The sequence below is a fragment of the Zootoca vivipara genome, chromosome 16 (genome assembly GCF_965207765.1).
Source record: "Zootoca vivipara chromosome 16, rZooViv2.hap1.1, whole genome shotgun sequence".
NCBI classification, from domain to species: Eukaryota; Metazoa; Chordata; class Lepidosauria; order Squamata; family Lacertidae; genus Zootoca; species Zootoca vivipara.
The window spans coordinates 41,787,398-41,802,509 of NC_142599.1; the positions used below are offsets into that span (position 1 = coordinate 41,787,398).

The 15,112-nt window shown below is 53.2% G+C and overlaps 1 protein-coding gene across 1 annotated transcript; it reads left to right on the forward strand.

Annotated features, from left to right (window-relative positions):
* Positions 1-1,371: 1,371 nt before the first annotated feature.
* Positions 1,372-15,112, forward strand: CRABP2 (cellular retinoic acid binding protein 2). The gene is made up of 4 exons (XM_035136470.3): positions 1,372-1,995; positions 9,606-9,784; positions 13,344-13,460; positions 13,991-15,112. The coding sequence occupies exons 1-4, from the start codon at positions 1,593-1,595 to the stop codon at positions 14,039-14,041; spliced, it is 750 nt and encodes a 249-aa protein (XP_034992361.2). The 5' UTR covers positions 1,372-1,592; the 3' UTR covers positions 14,042-15,112.

Sequence of the window (15,112 nt, forward strand, 5' to 3'; positions counted from 1 at the left end):
CGGTAATTGCTTTAAATTTGGGGCGGGGGCCCTTTGCTGAATGAGCAACAGTTAGATTAATTGTTGTATCTAAATTAATTCCTCACTCCTGGCACAGAAATCTCCCCCCCCCAGTTCTGCAGTTTGCTTGTGTGTGTAATCGATAGATGGCACAGCTTTGGTGAAAGCGACACATCGTCACCTCCACTGAACATTCGGGATTTCAAGATCTATCAACGGAAGGGGGGGGGGAGTATGAAAACCAGTTTTTTTTTTCTTTCCTCCATTTTTCTCCTGTTTCCCATTGGAAGGACCCTCCACAGGTTGCGCAAATATGTGGATTGATGCCAGATGTTCCCTTTCACAAAATCACTTTTATCATGTGCAAAGCAACTGAGAAGAAGTCTTCTCTTTCTGAAATGGGGAGGGGGAACTGCCCCTTATAGATTTTGATTTTAATTGCTCTTGCACATATATTCTACCGTTCTCGCCCACAAGTTCATGGTTTCCCACCTCCTAATTTAATTCATCGCAACAACCCTGTGAGGTTAGTTAGTCCGAGAGGCAGGGACCGTGGTGCTCAAGGTCACACCAAGTGAGTTTCATGGCCAAGTGGAGATTTGAACCCATGTCTCCCAGGTCTTAGTCTGACCCTCTGCCATTGCACCACCCTGGGTCTCCCTGTCGATGGGCTTCTTGAAGAGGAAGTGCATCTGAGCCCAAATCTGATATGTATATCCCAGAGCAGCTGACAAATGTTGTTGGTAAGACAATTGCTGCCCCATGGGCTTACATTCTAAGAAGACATGGCAGAAAAGGAAAAGGAAACGGGCACTATTCGCTTTCTTTGGCTGCGTATGCACCATACAGTTTAATCCACATACTACCATACTGTAGTTTAATCCACAAAGAGATACAATTTCAGCACCTTGATCTGTGATCACTGCACTTCAGGGGGGGTGGACTAGATGACTCATGAGGTACCTTCCAATCCTACAATTCTATGGTGCCCCCTGAGGACCTGCTCCAGATTTACAGCCACGTGGACCCCCACCCCTTTGTCCTGGCATCATGCCGTGGTCTTACCCTCTCCACCCACAAGACTAGATCCAGTTTGCCAGCAGAGGCTGGCACCAACCTAGCCATGGTCATAGAATCATAGAACTGCAGAGTTGGCAGGGACCCCCAAGGGCCATCTAGTCCAACCCCTTGCCGTGGAGAAATCACAGCCATCTTCCTTTTCCAGAAACAGGCCCCGTCAAAACAGATGGCTTAGACGCTTTTTATTCTGGAAGCAGATGCAGAGGGTGTGGGAGCCCAGAGAGTTCGTTAAAGTTCAGAAGGCGGAGGAAGAAGGATAGTCCTAGGTCCAGCCTCTCCCTCTAGCTTCCTAGGGAGAGAACTCACAGGCAGCCAGGTAGCAGCCCAGCAGCCCCGAGGCGAGGGGTTCTGCAGTCCAAGCCAAAGAGAAGGGGGGAAACAAGGCTTTGGGGAGGGCTGTTCCCCTCCTGCTTTGGGGCAGGGTCAGTCAGCGGGGACCCAGGTGGGTCTGGGAAGAGGCGGGGCAGTTGAGGGGGTGGGATCATGTTGCTCTGGCTCCCCCTCCCCTAGGCATGGTTGGGGCAGAGAGGGAGGGACCAAGCAGAGGAGAGGAGGCAGAAAAGGCTCCGAAGGGGAAGCGAGAGAGACGGAGCAGGAGAGGAGGACCCCCATCGCTTTCGCTCTCTTTCATTCGCTCCATCACTCCATCCCTTCTCTGCGGAAGCAAAACTCCGCACCGGAGGGCCCCGATCCGCAGGAGAGGCGACGCAGCAGCGCCCTTGCTTTTTGCTCCGGAGGTTGCTCGCTTCCTCCGAGGGAGGCGAGAGGTCCCACCTGCGCGCAGCGCCTGCGTCTCCGCCTGCCGGCCGGTCTCCCACCACCGCCAGACAAACGCCCGCCCCAAAATGCCCAACTTCTCCGGCATCTGGAAGATGAAGAGCTCGGAGAACTTCGAGGAGCTGCTGAAGGCTTACGGTGAGTCTCACGCCCGAGGCGGAGGCTTATTTCTGGGAAGGGCTGAGTCAAGCGCCCAAGAAATAGCCGATGACGCAGCGCTGCTGCTGCTGCTGCCCTCCTGCGAAAGCGGGTCTCTTTCCCTCTATATTTAGACCCCTCTCTGGATGCGTCCACCCCGGCAGGGGCGCATGCAGAAGCCACTCTGGGAGGAGGGCTCCCCCCTCCTTGAACAGAGTGGGGCTTTCCGGATGGCTCCAGTATTTGGATCCGGGCATATCTGGAGAGGGAGCCGCCTTCTGGATTCCTGCATCTCAGCGGGCTGGACTAGATGACCCTAGGGGTCCCTTCCAGCTCTGCAATCTTAAAACATGCTGTTTTTGGATAACCTGGGGGGCGGGAACATAAGCTGGAGAGATAGAAGAGGTCTGGCGCACCCGTGGCTCCTGCTTTCTGAAGGATGTGGGGCTGTCTGGGGTGGGGCGCCTGAGGTTCCCAATGTGCAGCCTTGGAGGATATTGTTGGAGTGGGGAAGAGAAGGGGGTGCAGTTGGGAGCCTTAATTTGCTTGGATTGGGGTTGAGAACCTGCAGACCTGCGTCTTGCCATTTCGGAGTTTCAACGTGTTCACGCGTGTTTAGAAGAACGCACCCGCCTCCGTCTCCGTGTTCCCCGCCGTCACCCCAAAAGCAAAGTTTGCGGCTGGAGCGATCGCCCTGCAGGAGTGTCTGGGGTTCCGCTGCTTGCGGGGAGGAGAAGCCACCGGATTTTGTAACGTGTGAGCAGCTGTAAGGACCACCCTGCTGGGTCAGGCGGAGGGCGGCTCCTCTCCTGGCAGCCTGGGCGGATGGAGCGGGGAGCGCTGGTGGGCTTCGACCCAGTGGAGTTGAACCCCACTTAGCGGAGGCGGGAGCGGAGGCAGAACTGGAGGTCCCCTCCTCGACTGTGTCTCACACAGTGACGGCAACCCCGGTTTATCTTCAGAACAGCTCCGCGAGGGAGACAGGCGCAGCTGAGAATTTGCATTGCCACTCCAGAGGAGTTTGCCATTTGGGGAGGGGGCTTTGGGGACCTATGAGACACCAGGCTAGAAAGCGCTTCCCCAGCCCTCTGGGCAATTCTATTAGAGAAAGGGCTGGTTTTTAGAGCTGCTGCCCCCCTCCCACTGTGTAACCATTGTAGGTCTTTCTGTTTCGACAATGGCTCTGCAGGAGACCCATATATTACCCTTTTGTATAGAGAATTGAGGGGAGAGGTATCCATCCACTGCCATTTGTCTTGACAGTGCTGGTGGAGCCCCCATGGTCAGGAGCAGTCTACCTCAGACTGCTAATCCAAAGTGCAGACGGGGCAAGCAGGATGCTGGGCTAAATGAGCCCCCCCCCGTTTTTAGCATGGCTCCTCTTCTTACCTGGCAGAGATCCCCCTCCCCCACCATATTAGCACTTGTTTAAGTTTTGCAGCAGGAATTTCACTATCCATGTTTGTTTGTTCTTAAGGCTGATCAGCCATTTGTTTTATTTAAAAATGAGATTTTAACTTGGGGGTTCAGGCGAACTGACCGTCTGGGCCTTTCCTAGGATTCCACCCCTGCCCCCCAATAAAATCATCATAATCCCATTTTGCCTGTCCTCTGACGTGGCCGGCTGAGTCACCACCTGGATGCCTCTGGAAGGGTTTGGAAGCCGGATCCAGAACCAGGAGGGAAACTCAGGATTCAGATGAAAAAATGGCTGGTCCCTCAGATTGCAACCTTGCAGAAGAGAGGATCCATAGTGGGGCAGGGCAGTTCTGGTCAATGCACTTTCTCATGGGTGACTTCCCCCTGCCCCCCACCCCCACAAAAGGCACCTCGTATCCCCTTTTGAGTGCGGCTCCTGCAAACACCAGTTTGCTGTGAACGTAAGAACAGCCTGCCGGATCAGTCCGCTGGTCCCTCTAGCCCAGAATGCTGCCCTCACAGGGGCTGAACAGTTGCCTGTGGGAAATTGGCAAGCAGGAGGAGTTAAGTACCAGACCAGCTCTCCCCTCCTGCCGTCCCCTGCAACTGGGATTATTCAGAAGCATAGCCATCCTATGGAGAACATAGACATCCTATGGAGAGGGCAAGGACCTGCTTTTGGCATGAGGGACAGTTGGGGAGCACAGAGTCTCTACACATCAGCAGGAGCTTGAGCTGCGCCCAAATCCCTCCGGAGAGCACATAGGTCCCTGGAAGCCAGCGCTCTGAGGCCAGAAGCAAGGAAGCCAAGATCATCATGAGAAATGTGAGTTGGATAGGAAAGAATCCCTAGTTCTGTCCCAGTGAGTTGGGGATTCAAAGATCCACTTTGTCTCTGCAGAAGAAACAAAGGAGAGGGATCCTTTGGAGCTGGGTATGTTTAGCCTGGAGAAGAGAAGGTTAAGGGGTGATATGATAGCCATGTTCAAATATATAAAAGGATGTCATATAGAGGAGGGAGAAAGGTTGTTTTCTGCTGCTCCAGAGAAGTGGAAATGGAGCAATGGATTCAAACTACAAGAAAGAAGATTCCACCTAAACATTAGGCAGAACTTCCTGACAATAAGAGCTGTTCGACAGTGGAATTTGCTGCCAAGAAGTGTGGTGGAGTCTCCTTCTTTGGAGGCCTTTAAGCAGAGGCTTGACAGCCATATGTCAAGAATGCTTTGAAGGTGTTTCCTGCTTGGCAGGGGGTTGGACTGGATGGCCCTTGTGGTCTCTTCCAACTCTAGGATTCTATGATTTTATCGCCTCTCCCAGGATGGGATCAGGAGGGTGGCAGCCCCAGGTGTGTCTGTCTAGTGTTTGAGGACAGGTCAGTGCAGGTCAGGTCATATCAGAAAGATAGTCTCAGAAGCTTGGAGGTTCTTTCTCTCTCTCTCCCTCCCCATGTCTCCTTTACAGGGGTTGGGCTGGATGACCCTTGGGGGTCCCTCCAGCTCCATAATTCTATGGTTCTTTCTTCCTATGGCTTAGTGTAAGCCAGGGGTAGGCAACCTAAGGCCCAGGGGCCAGATGCGGCCCTATCGCCTTCTCAATCTGGCCTGCAGACTGTGTGTTTTTACATGAGTAGAATGTGTGCTTTTATTTAAAATGCATCTCTGGGTTATTTTGGGGGATAGGAATTCGTTCATTCCCCCCCCCCCCCAAAAAATATAGTCTGGCCCACCACATGGTCTGAGGGACGGTGGACCAGCCCATGGCTGGAAAAGGTGGCTGACCCCTGGTGTAAGCTGAGCGGCACCCCAGCATTTCCAACAGAAGGAGGTCCTGGGTGCAACCTTCGGTGGCAGCATCTCCAGGTAGGGCTGGGAAGGGACTCCCTGCCTGAGAACCTGCAGAGAAGGCACTGCTGCCAATCTGTGCAGGCAATAGTGGCCTAGATGGTGTGACTTCAATATACTGTAGCTTCTTATGCCCCCATTTAAACTGGAACATACAGGTAATTATCTGGAACCATAAGAACAAGTATCTTCATTTCTTAGTTGCAGGGCACCCGCTTTCTGTGCAGACGGCCCCGGGTTCAACCTCAGAAAGGCCTGGGGAGAATAAACTCTTCCTGAAACCCTGGACACCCGCTGCTGCCAGCCAGTGTAGAAAGTGCTGAGCTGGATGGGCTGATTTCATACGACTGTTTCCTTTGCTCCTGCGACCGGATCGGTTTGCTGCTGAGGAGTTGGCGGAGGGCCTCATCCAGGCCACGTGCCAAGAGTGGCCTGTGCTCTGAGCTCGCCCTGGGGCAGGCTGGTCTTGCATCCCGCCTGCGATGGAGGCCTGCACACTGCTGGGTGCCACGGCCTTTGGCTCTGGGTGCCGCAATGACAAATTCCTCCTGAAATAACCTCTCCCCACCCCAACAGAGGAGGAGGAGCGGGGCAGGCTTGGCCTCCCCTCCTGCCGCTCTCCTAATAATAATGCCCAATGGGGGCCAGGCTGACCCCTGGTGCTCCCTGCCATCTGCCGGGCAGGAGGCTTCACACACTGCTGGCGTGTAGGGAGATGGCGGCAGGCGAGCCGGAGGAGCCTGGGTGTGTTTGTCTTTTAAAGCAGCCCCCTGGGATCCAGCCCCAAAGGCCAGCACCACCGACACAGTCAGGGAGGCAACTTAAGGAGGGGGGGCTGGGGGCTGGAGGGGCTCCTACCTGGCCACCAACTCCGCAGGACAGCAGATCCAAAGCCTTCCCTGCCCCCCTCCCCTTCTGCCTCTCTGCAACTTTCTCCCAACTGAGCCAAGGCAGCCCAGCTAGGAACAGGGAAGGGCTCTCGTGATGCAGCAGTGGGGCGGCTGCTTGGCATGCAGAAGGTCCTTGGTTCAATCCCCTCCATTTTCCTTCCCTGCCCAAGACCCTGAATAGTTGCTGCCAGTCAGTGTAGACAGACCTGAGCTAGAGAGACCCCCGTGGGTCTGGCTCTGTTTAGGGCAGGCAGCTTCCTTTTGGGAGAAGACTGGGGAAACCCAGGCAGAGCCCCCTCTCCTTGTGGGGGGAAGGGGTGGGGTGGGGTCTGTGAGCCCCTTGACCCTTCGCTCTGCCTTAGCCTCACAGGAGACACTTGAAGAGGGTGGAGGGGAGGCACAGGCTGCGATGGGGATGCTCAGCTGTGCGAGGGGCTCCTGGGAGCCCTGGGTAGCAATACATAGAATCATAGAAGGGTTGAGTTGGAAGGGACCCCATGGGGTCATCCAGCCCAGCCCCCTGCAATGCAGGAATCACAACTGAAGCATCCCTGCCCGATGGCCATCCAACCTCGGCTTCAAAGCCTAGTTTGGGTGTGTATCCCTTGCATCCACGAGGCCTAGAAACCTTTAGAAACGAGAGCATGTGTGTGCGTGTGCCAACAACTGACCTGAATTGCATCTGAAGCGTGGGCTTCAATCTTGGCAGGCATGAATGAGTGAAAAGTTTAAATGTTTCCATCTCGCTCTGGTTGATGCCATCCTACCTCTGTTGAAAAATCCCTCCTGGCTGCATTAGCGGCAGAGATTCCCTTTCCACCCCTAGCCTTCTTTCTCGGGGAACAATAGAGAGAGAGAATGAATCTCCCTCCCTCCCTCTTTTCAAAACTCCAGAGACCACCTTGAGGCCCCGTAACTGAAACCCGCTGACTTGGGGGGAGGACTAGGCCCTCAAAATCGAGGGGAAGAAAATGGGGCAACACCTCTCCCCACCCCCCACCCCGTGAGGGAGGCAAATTCCAACCCACCAATTTATTAGTATTTTTCATTTTTTCATTTTCTTGCCAGGAAAATCTCCTTTCCCTCCCCTCCAATCTCCCTGCGCTGGTCACAGCAAATACTTTCCAGGTTAGGGGGCTTGTGCAACATACTTTGGGATAATTATCACATGCTTATATTTCACTCCTCAGCCCCCCCCCCCGCACTCAGCCGCCCCTTTCCCCCATATCTGAATTATTCGGGCAGAAAGGCTCAGATGTTGGGGAGGGGGAAGCGGGAATAAGCCGGCATGGGGAGGGGGCTGGAATGAGGAAACCGATTTGAGGAGGGGGAGACCTTGGCTGCCAAAGCATTGTTAAATCTCACTCTCTTTTTCCCCATGGAGTAATGGGGCCTGGTTCTCCACCTCCGAGCTGTGTTTTATGGGCATTTTAGCAGCGCAAAGAGGGGGGCTGCTCTCTCTTCCCCCCTCTCATTCTCTTTCTCACTGCTTTGAGAGGGCCATAGAATTGTAGAGTTGGAAGGGACCCCAAGGGTCATGCAGTCCAACCCCCTGCAATGCAAGAATCACAACTAAAACATCCCTGCAGATGGCCGTCCTGGAACCCTCAGTCATATGAGGGTCACGGAGAGGCAGGGCTCCAGGTCCTTTAAAGGAGCTGGGCAAAGGTTTCTCTTCCCTACCAACCTCACCAGTTGCACAATGGCCTGCCAGTGGCTGTAAGAACGCAAGAGACCAGCTGCTTTATCAGGAGAAAGGGGACCCTTCTATTCTTGCCTCCTCTTCTCACGGTGGCCAACCAGATGCCTCTCCTGGGAAACCCACAAGCAGGATTCGAGGACAAGAGCAACTCTCCCCTTCTGTGGCTTCCAGCAACTGGGGTTGAGAAGCATTGCTGCTCCTACTGTGGAGGTTAGAACATAGCCATCAATTGCCTTATTCTCCACAGATTTGTCTAACCGTCCCATCTATGCCTCCTGCGGGAGGGAGTTCCATAGATCAACTCTGCAATGTATGACAAAGGACTTTCTTTTCTCTGTCTGGTGCCTCCCAACATTCAGCATGACTGCATGTTCACCAGTTCTAGCATTAGGAGAGAGGGCGGAAAACTTTTATTCCTCCACTCTCTCCGTGAGAAAACTTTCCTCTATGTACTCCAGGCCTGGCAACCCCACATGCCAATTTATTTTCCTTTTAAAAAAAATCCTTTCTAACGTCAGGCAATCTCTCTCTCTCTCTCTCTCTCTCTCTCTCTCTCTCTCTCTCTCTCTCTCTCTCTCTCTCTCTCTCTCTCCATGAGGGCCTTACCCTTGCCACTCCCCTAATAAAATTACAATCTCTGTTCACATCTTGTAATCAGTCTTCGAAAAGGGAAATTTGGCACCGCCTGGACCCTGGAACGCCTCTGGACTGTGCAATAATATTTCCCTTGCAATAATTGTTCCCAGAGGCAGGCAGGGAGATGGCTCCCATTTCTCTTTCTCTCTTTCCCTGAAAGGGTGAGTTTTCCTACAGCTGCGCCACCTCTGCAGGCAGAAGCAGGAAAACAAAGGACTGACTTTGGCTCATTCTGCCCCCCCCCCCCAAGAGGCTGAATTTGACAATCGGAGCAAAACTCTGAATGACCCATTAATTCAGACATGCGCCCTCATCTGCCTGTTTTTCACCAATTGCAGATGCGGTCCCGTGGGTGGAGTAGCCCCATGGGGTTTCAGTGGGGCTACGCCAGTGTAAGCCGATGGGTCCTCTTTTTCCCACGGCGCTTACACTGCTGAGCCATCTCCTCCCTCGCCCGTCTGTTGCACAATTGCACATTTGTGCAAGGTTGTTGTGTCAACACTGCCTCTGCATGTATCTCTCTCTCTCTGGAAAGCTGTTGCGATGAGACATGGCTGTGGGTGCAAGACTGACTTCCCAGTGACTCAATCTGATCCAGGAAGGTCACGGAAGAAACAGGCGCACCCGAAATACCCTAAATGTCAGCTGAGTCTGCCTTCCCCAGACATGGCCAATTGTATGTGTGTCAGGAGTTCCTGTCTACCTCCTTCTGATTCTGCACCCACAAGGCCCTGAGTGCTGCTCTTTCCCATAGCCCCCCAAGGAGGGGTTCCCCCCTGAAATTCAATGGGGAGAAAGGAAGAACAGAAAGCAAGGGGGTAGGTGAGGTCCCTTTCTGTCCATCCTGTTGAGTTTCCAACTCTCCTGTCTTGGGTGCTGCCCCCCCCCACCTTGATCCAGCTGCAGGGCTCTTCTGATGTTCTTATGGAACCTCCAAGTGCAGAGGCAGTCTATCTGAGTTCCTAGGGGCATTTGGCCACTGATGAGAAGAGCAGGCTGGGCCAGGTGGGCCCCCTTTGGCCTGATCCATCTGTCAGGCTCTCCTTATGTTCTGCCGCCACCTGCAGGGAAGTATTTTGGAGCCTTCTCCTCACTCCCTGTTGCCGTGTCTCGTTCCAGGCGTCAATGTCATGCTCCGCAAGATCGCTGTGGCTGCTGCCTCAAAGCCAGCCGTGGAGATCAAGCAGGACGGGGAGTCCTTCTACATCAAGACCTCGACCACCGTCCGCACCACTGAGATCAGCTTCAAGATTGGGGAAGAGTTCGAGGAGCAGACGGTGGACGGGAGACCCTGCAAGGTGAGGGGCAGGGAGGGGAGGGGGTCCAGGGGGGGGGGTCTAGCAATCCTGCACTCCAGGCCTGCAGGCCACCCTCTGTCGCCCAAGGGAGAAACGGAACTTAAGACAGAGATCTCAAGGACCAAGAAAAGTGGAGCGGGGGAGGTGAGCATCAATTCTTTTCCTTGGTGGGTCAAAACTGGGCTGGATTTGCTTCTCTCCAGCTGCTTTGCATGACGTCGGCCTTTGGGCCTCAACAGCCTATATCAGAAGTGCAGGAAGCTCCCTTTTGCCACATCACTTTGGGTGCATTCAGCTCAGTGTTGTCTACACTGGCGGGCAGCAGCTGTCCAGGGTTTGAGGAAGAGGCTCCCCCCCCCAAACCTCTCTGGAGATACTGTCGGTGGAGAAGGAACCTGGGACCTGGCTCATGCAAAGCAGGGTCTCTCCAAATGAGCTACAGCATGTTGTCTACAAATAAAACCAGATTTCAGTCCTCCTGGTTCAGGATGGATCTGAGGCTATGAGCTGTTTGACACGGGAACAGACTCACTAGGAGGTGGTGGGCTCTCCATCCTTGAAGGTTTTTAAGTTGGATGCCACCTGTCAATGATCTTTTAGCCGTAACTGCAGGGGGCTGGACCATCAGATGACCCTTGGGGTCCCTCCCAACTCTATAATCCCACGAGTCTCTGAAACTGCATTGCACCATTGGCTCACGTAGCTCAGCACTGGCTGGCAGCAGCTGTCTTTGGTTTCAGTCTCAGGATATTCCCCCCTCCCCCGCCCTACCTGCAAACGGCGTCAGGGATCTTCTGCCAGCAAAGTGGGGTCTCTGTCCCTGAGCTGTAACCCTCTTCCTTTGCCTCTTGGGTGCCCACATCCCCATCCTGCCCCTCTCTTGGATGGATCCTGGCTTTGCAAGGGGGTCCTTTGGGGCTCCCCTAACTCCCATGTCCAATATTTCTTGGCAAACCTTTTCTTCCCAGCTGGGCTTTGGCCTGGGAATGGAGGAAGGAAAACCTTGAACGTTGCTACACAAAGCAAGGGGGAGGAGCCCTCCCAGCCCCCTCCCCCAGTTGCTGCATTTCCCCCCTGGGGGGTCGGGTTGGGTCCTTTGTGGTCCTGTCCTCTGGCCCCTTTGAGCAATGCCCTTGGAGATTGCTTAGGGATCCTTACGGGAGGAACTGAAAGCAAAACGGTCAGCATCGTAATGCCATTATACCAATCTCCGGTGTGACCACATTTGGAAAGCTGTACTGGTCACCTCAAAAAGGATATTGCACTATTGGAAAAGGTGCAGAAAAGGGCAAGTGAAACGTTCAAGGGAATGGAGACACTCCCCTGTGAAGAAAGGCTGTAGCGTTTGAGACTTTCTTGTTTGGAGAACCTTTTGAGTTTAGTGAAAAGGTGTGAGAGCCAGCCTGATAGAAATTGATAACATTACTAGCTGGCCTTGCCACGCGTTGCTGTGGCTTTTTGTGTTAATTGGACCTTTTCCTGTGAAATGGACCTTCAGAGTCCCCCTTCATTTTGCACACAATCATTCCTCCCAATACGCGTGTTCTGTTAGATTTTGCCCTGTCCCAACCCTGACTCCCCTACCCACGTGTTTTATGTGAAATCACCCCACCCCGCCCCGACACATTTATCCTACCCAAAGGCACGGCCCTGTAATAGGCCCATATTCAGTTGATTCTTGCCTGTGGCGTAGTCAGCTATCCTGGCTGGGCTATGCTGTAGCCTAGTCAGTCGGCTGCGCAATGCTGGGCCTGTTTTCAGTTGGTTGCCATGGAATTCTGTGCTGTCACCAACTGTCTGCAGCCAATGGAGACGCAGATTCTCCATTCTATTTCCCAGCATGCACTTTTATCTGATCTGTGTCTCCTGAAACACGGGGTTTTGGGGTTTTTACTTGGCCCAGGTGTGACATCTGTCTTAGGTAACTTTCTAAGGTCCTTCGGACATTCGCATGTGATGTTGTGTCAAAATTTCACCTCAATCGGTCAAGCGGTTTCGGTGAAAAGTGGACACCCACCCACATGCCCTTTTTACATTTTTATATATATAGATGCCTGGCATTGAGAAGGGGGGGGGGAGAGGAGGTTTCCCCCACTCTCTCTCCTAAGACTGCTCTGCAGATGTTAGTCACAATCCACATCCATCCCATAATTCCTTACGAAATACTACAAAGAATCACAGAATGGTAGGGCTAAGCATCAGCTGAAGCATCCCTGGCAGGCGGCCATCTGACCTCTGCTTCAAAGCCTCCAGCGAAGGAGAGGCTGCCACCTTCCCAGGTAGACCATCCCACAGTCAAGCAGCTCTTACCCAAAAAAGTTATCCGTGTTCTTTAGTTGGAATCGCCTTTCTTGCTATTTGAAGCCACGGGTTCGAGTCCTCCCTTCTGGAGCAGCAGAAAACAAACATGATGGCCTTTTATATATTTGAAGATGGCTGTGAGGTCCCCTCTTCCTCTCCTGTTCGTCTAGCCAGGCACTCCAAACTCCCTCAACTGCCAGGCATGTTGATGCGTTTCTTCCCTCAAACCAGCTTCAGTCTGACAAGCCTTGCTGTGCTCTGAACTGGTCAGGTCTCCTCTGCACTTCTGGCCTAGTTGCCTTGGAGCAAACTTGTTTTCTGCTGCTCTGGTGGGCTGGACCTGAAGCAACAGATTCAAATAGCAAGAAAGGAGATTCCGACTAAAACCTCGTGCTAAGATCCATTTGGCAGCGGAATGGATATAACCTCAGAAGGTGGCAGACTCTCCTTTGTCTGAGGTTTTTAAGCAGATGTTGGGCGGTGCCTGTCCCAGGTGCTTTAGCTGAGACTCCTGCATTGCTGGGGGTTGGGTTAGATGACCCCTGGTGGTCCCTCCCAACCCTACAAACAGGCAGCCCTGTTTAGGGAAGCTTTTAATGTTTGATGGATTTCTGTATTTTAATGTTTTGTTGGAAGCTGCCCAGAGTGGCTGGGGGAACCCGGCCAGATGGGCGGGGTATAAATAATAATAATAATAATAAATTATTATTATTATTATTATTATTATTATTATTATTATTATTATTATTATTATTCTGTGATTTCTCTAACCAGTATGTCATGTTCTCCTTGGCAACAGCTCTTACATGCATCCCTCCATTTATTTATTTGCAAGAGGGAAGGAGGATGATATTCTGTCCTGAGCAATTGCATCTTGAGCCCCCACTCATTTTCATCAGGGCTCCCAAGGCAGCAGGTCGGATCCCCTTTATCGATAATAAATGCTGAGGACCATGACGGAGATGATTTAGATCCCCAAAGGACCTGGGGGCTGCCGGCTCCCTTTTTCCACCAGCTGCCCCCCTTCCCCTTCCTGGCCAGCCCTTTGGAGATGATGGATGGAGCGGTCAGCCTAAATTGGGTGGGGGGAGCCAGTTGCCCTCGTCCAGCTCCGGCTGCCTGCCGAGTGACAAATGAGCGCCTTTTGGGGGCAGAGGTGGGGGTTTTGATGGGGAGGGGGTCAGCCTTTTGTTGGCTGCTGGCAGGCTCCTCATCTCACTGGTGGGGGGGCTCTGCCCCCCCTTTGTTCTCTCCACAGAGTTTGGCCAAGTGGGAAAGCAACAACAAGATGGTCTGTGAGCAGCGGTTGCTGAAAGGCGACGGCCCCAAGACAGGCTGGTCCAGGGAGTTGACCAACGATGGGGAGCTCATTCTGGTAAGGGAGCCTCCCCACTCCCCCAGGTCCACACACACCCCTTGCAGATTAGGACACTTGAGCAGGGATGCAGGAAAGTGCAGTGGCTCCATTTTCTTGACACTTCCTGGCAAGATTTCAGGCAAGTGATATTCTTAATCTTTATTTGGAGGTGCTGTTGGTGAGGATGGAGCCAGGGGCCATTTGCATGCCAACTGGGCTAGACCCCCTTGCACCTCCTTTGACTTAGAAGCAGGAGCAGACTTACTCTTAGAAATTAGGAAATGAGGAATGAGGCAAGTCTTCCTCAGCCCAGGAATTTGGTTTCCAGAACTGAGAACCGGGTGTGCTGCCTCCCCTCCCCACCCAGAGTGGGGCACACAGTCTGTTTCAGGTGGGATGGAGAGGTCAGGATGGGGGCTGAACACCTTCCCCCCGTTTTGCCATCTCCCCGCCAACACCTTAAGGAGGACCGTTGGCGGGATACACCCCCTCCCTTCTCTCCGGTGTGCCCATTTTTGCTCTCCTTCATCTTTCTTTGTTTTTTCCAGACCATGACAGCCGACGATGTCGTCTGCACAAGGATTTACGTCCGGGAGTGAGCGAGGCCTGCTTGTGGGGTGGCGGTTGGATTTGGGGAGACAGGGGCAGTAGGGTCCAATGGGCAGGGATCTTCCACTCTGGGTCATGGCAGCCCGCCCACCCCCCTGTGCCTGCCCTCCCCATCACCCTCTCACTCTCTGCCCGTACTCAAAGGGCGCTACATGCAGAAAGACATAAGCAGAGCAGCTGGCTCTTCATCACATTCCCTCCGGCCTGGCAGGGGGCGGATAAAGCAGGCTCTGTCCTTGTGATGCCCCCTCCCGCCCCATCAGAGCAGCCTTTTCCCCCTTCCTCCATTCTTTTCTGGGGTCCAGCCACCCTTTTGTCTGCTAAGGGTCCATGACCCCCCACCCCTTCCACCCTCGGGATTGCAAACAGAGAATCCCCTTGTTTCAGAGTCTGGTTGTGGGATTTGGACTCAGACTGGAGGGAGGTGTGTGTGTACCAGAGTCCCCCTAGCACCGACCTCTCTTTTCCTCCCTCTTGTGGGCACAAGATGGGATAGGGTGGCCACAACCCAGTCTCCCTACCCCTGCACCTCCCAAGTAAATCCCTGCATTGCTGGGGGTTGGACTGGATGACCCTCGGAGCCCCCTTCCAACTCTACTCATTTTCCAAGGCTGCCATTTTCCTGGGTCCCCTGACATAACCCCTGCATTCTGAGCCCCCTCTTGCTCAGCATCTTGGGAAAGGAAACTAAAACCAAACAGGCTGTCCAGGTTTTCATTTCATTTCAAGCAGAGCACCTTGACGGCCAGCCCTGCCCCACTGGGCCACCGGATCTCAGTTGGCGTAAAAGGTGTAATTTAGCTGAGTTTCACCCACCAAACTGAGATGCCTTCTTACCTCTGGACCTTCTGTGTTAATTGCTAGGATTATTAAAAAGTATTTATTTGCTACCCTTGTACTAACAAAAGAAGAAGGAAAAGGATATAACCACTTCCTCCCTCCCCAAAAACGAACCCCACCACCACCACCACTTCCCTGTGTGAGCACTGGGTCTCTTGTTCAAAAGCCACCTCTTTGATGTTTGTCTTCCTAATAAATGTATCATTAAAAAAGTGTCTACA

Bases quoted from the DNA above. Each gene is read 5' to 3' on its own strand.
- CRABP2 (XM_035136470.3), top strand. From the start codon at position 1,593: ATGGTTGGGGCAGAGAGGGAGGGACCAAGCAGAGGAGAGGAGGCAGAA. The intron at 1,996-9,605 runs GTGAGTCTCACG...GTCTCGTTCCAG, and splicing joins GGAGCTGCTGAAGGCTTACG to GCGTCAATGTCATGCTCCGC. The intron at 9,785-13,343 runs GTGAGGGGCAGG...TTCTCTCCACAG, and splicing joins TGGACGGGAGACCCTGCAAG to AGTTTGGCCAAGTGGGAAAG.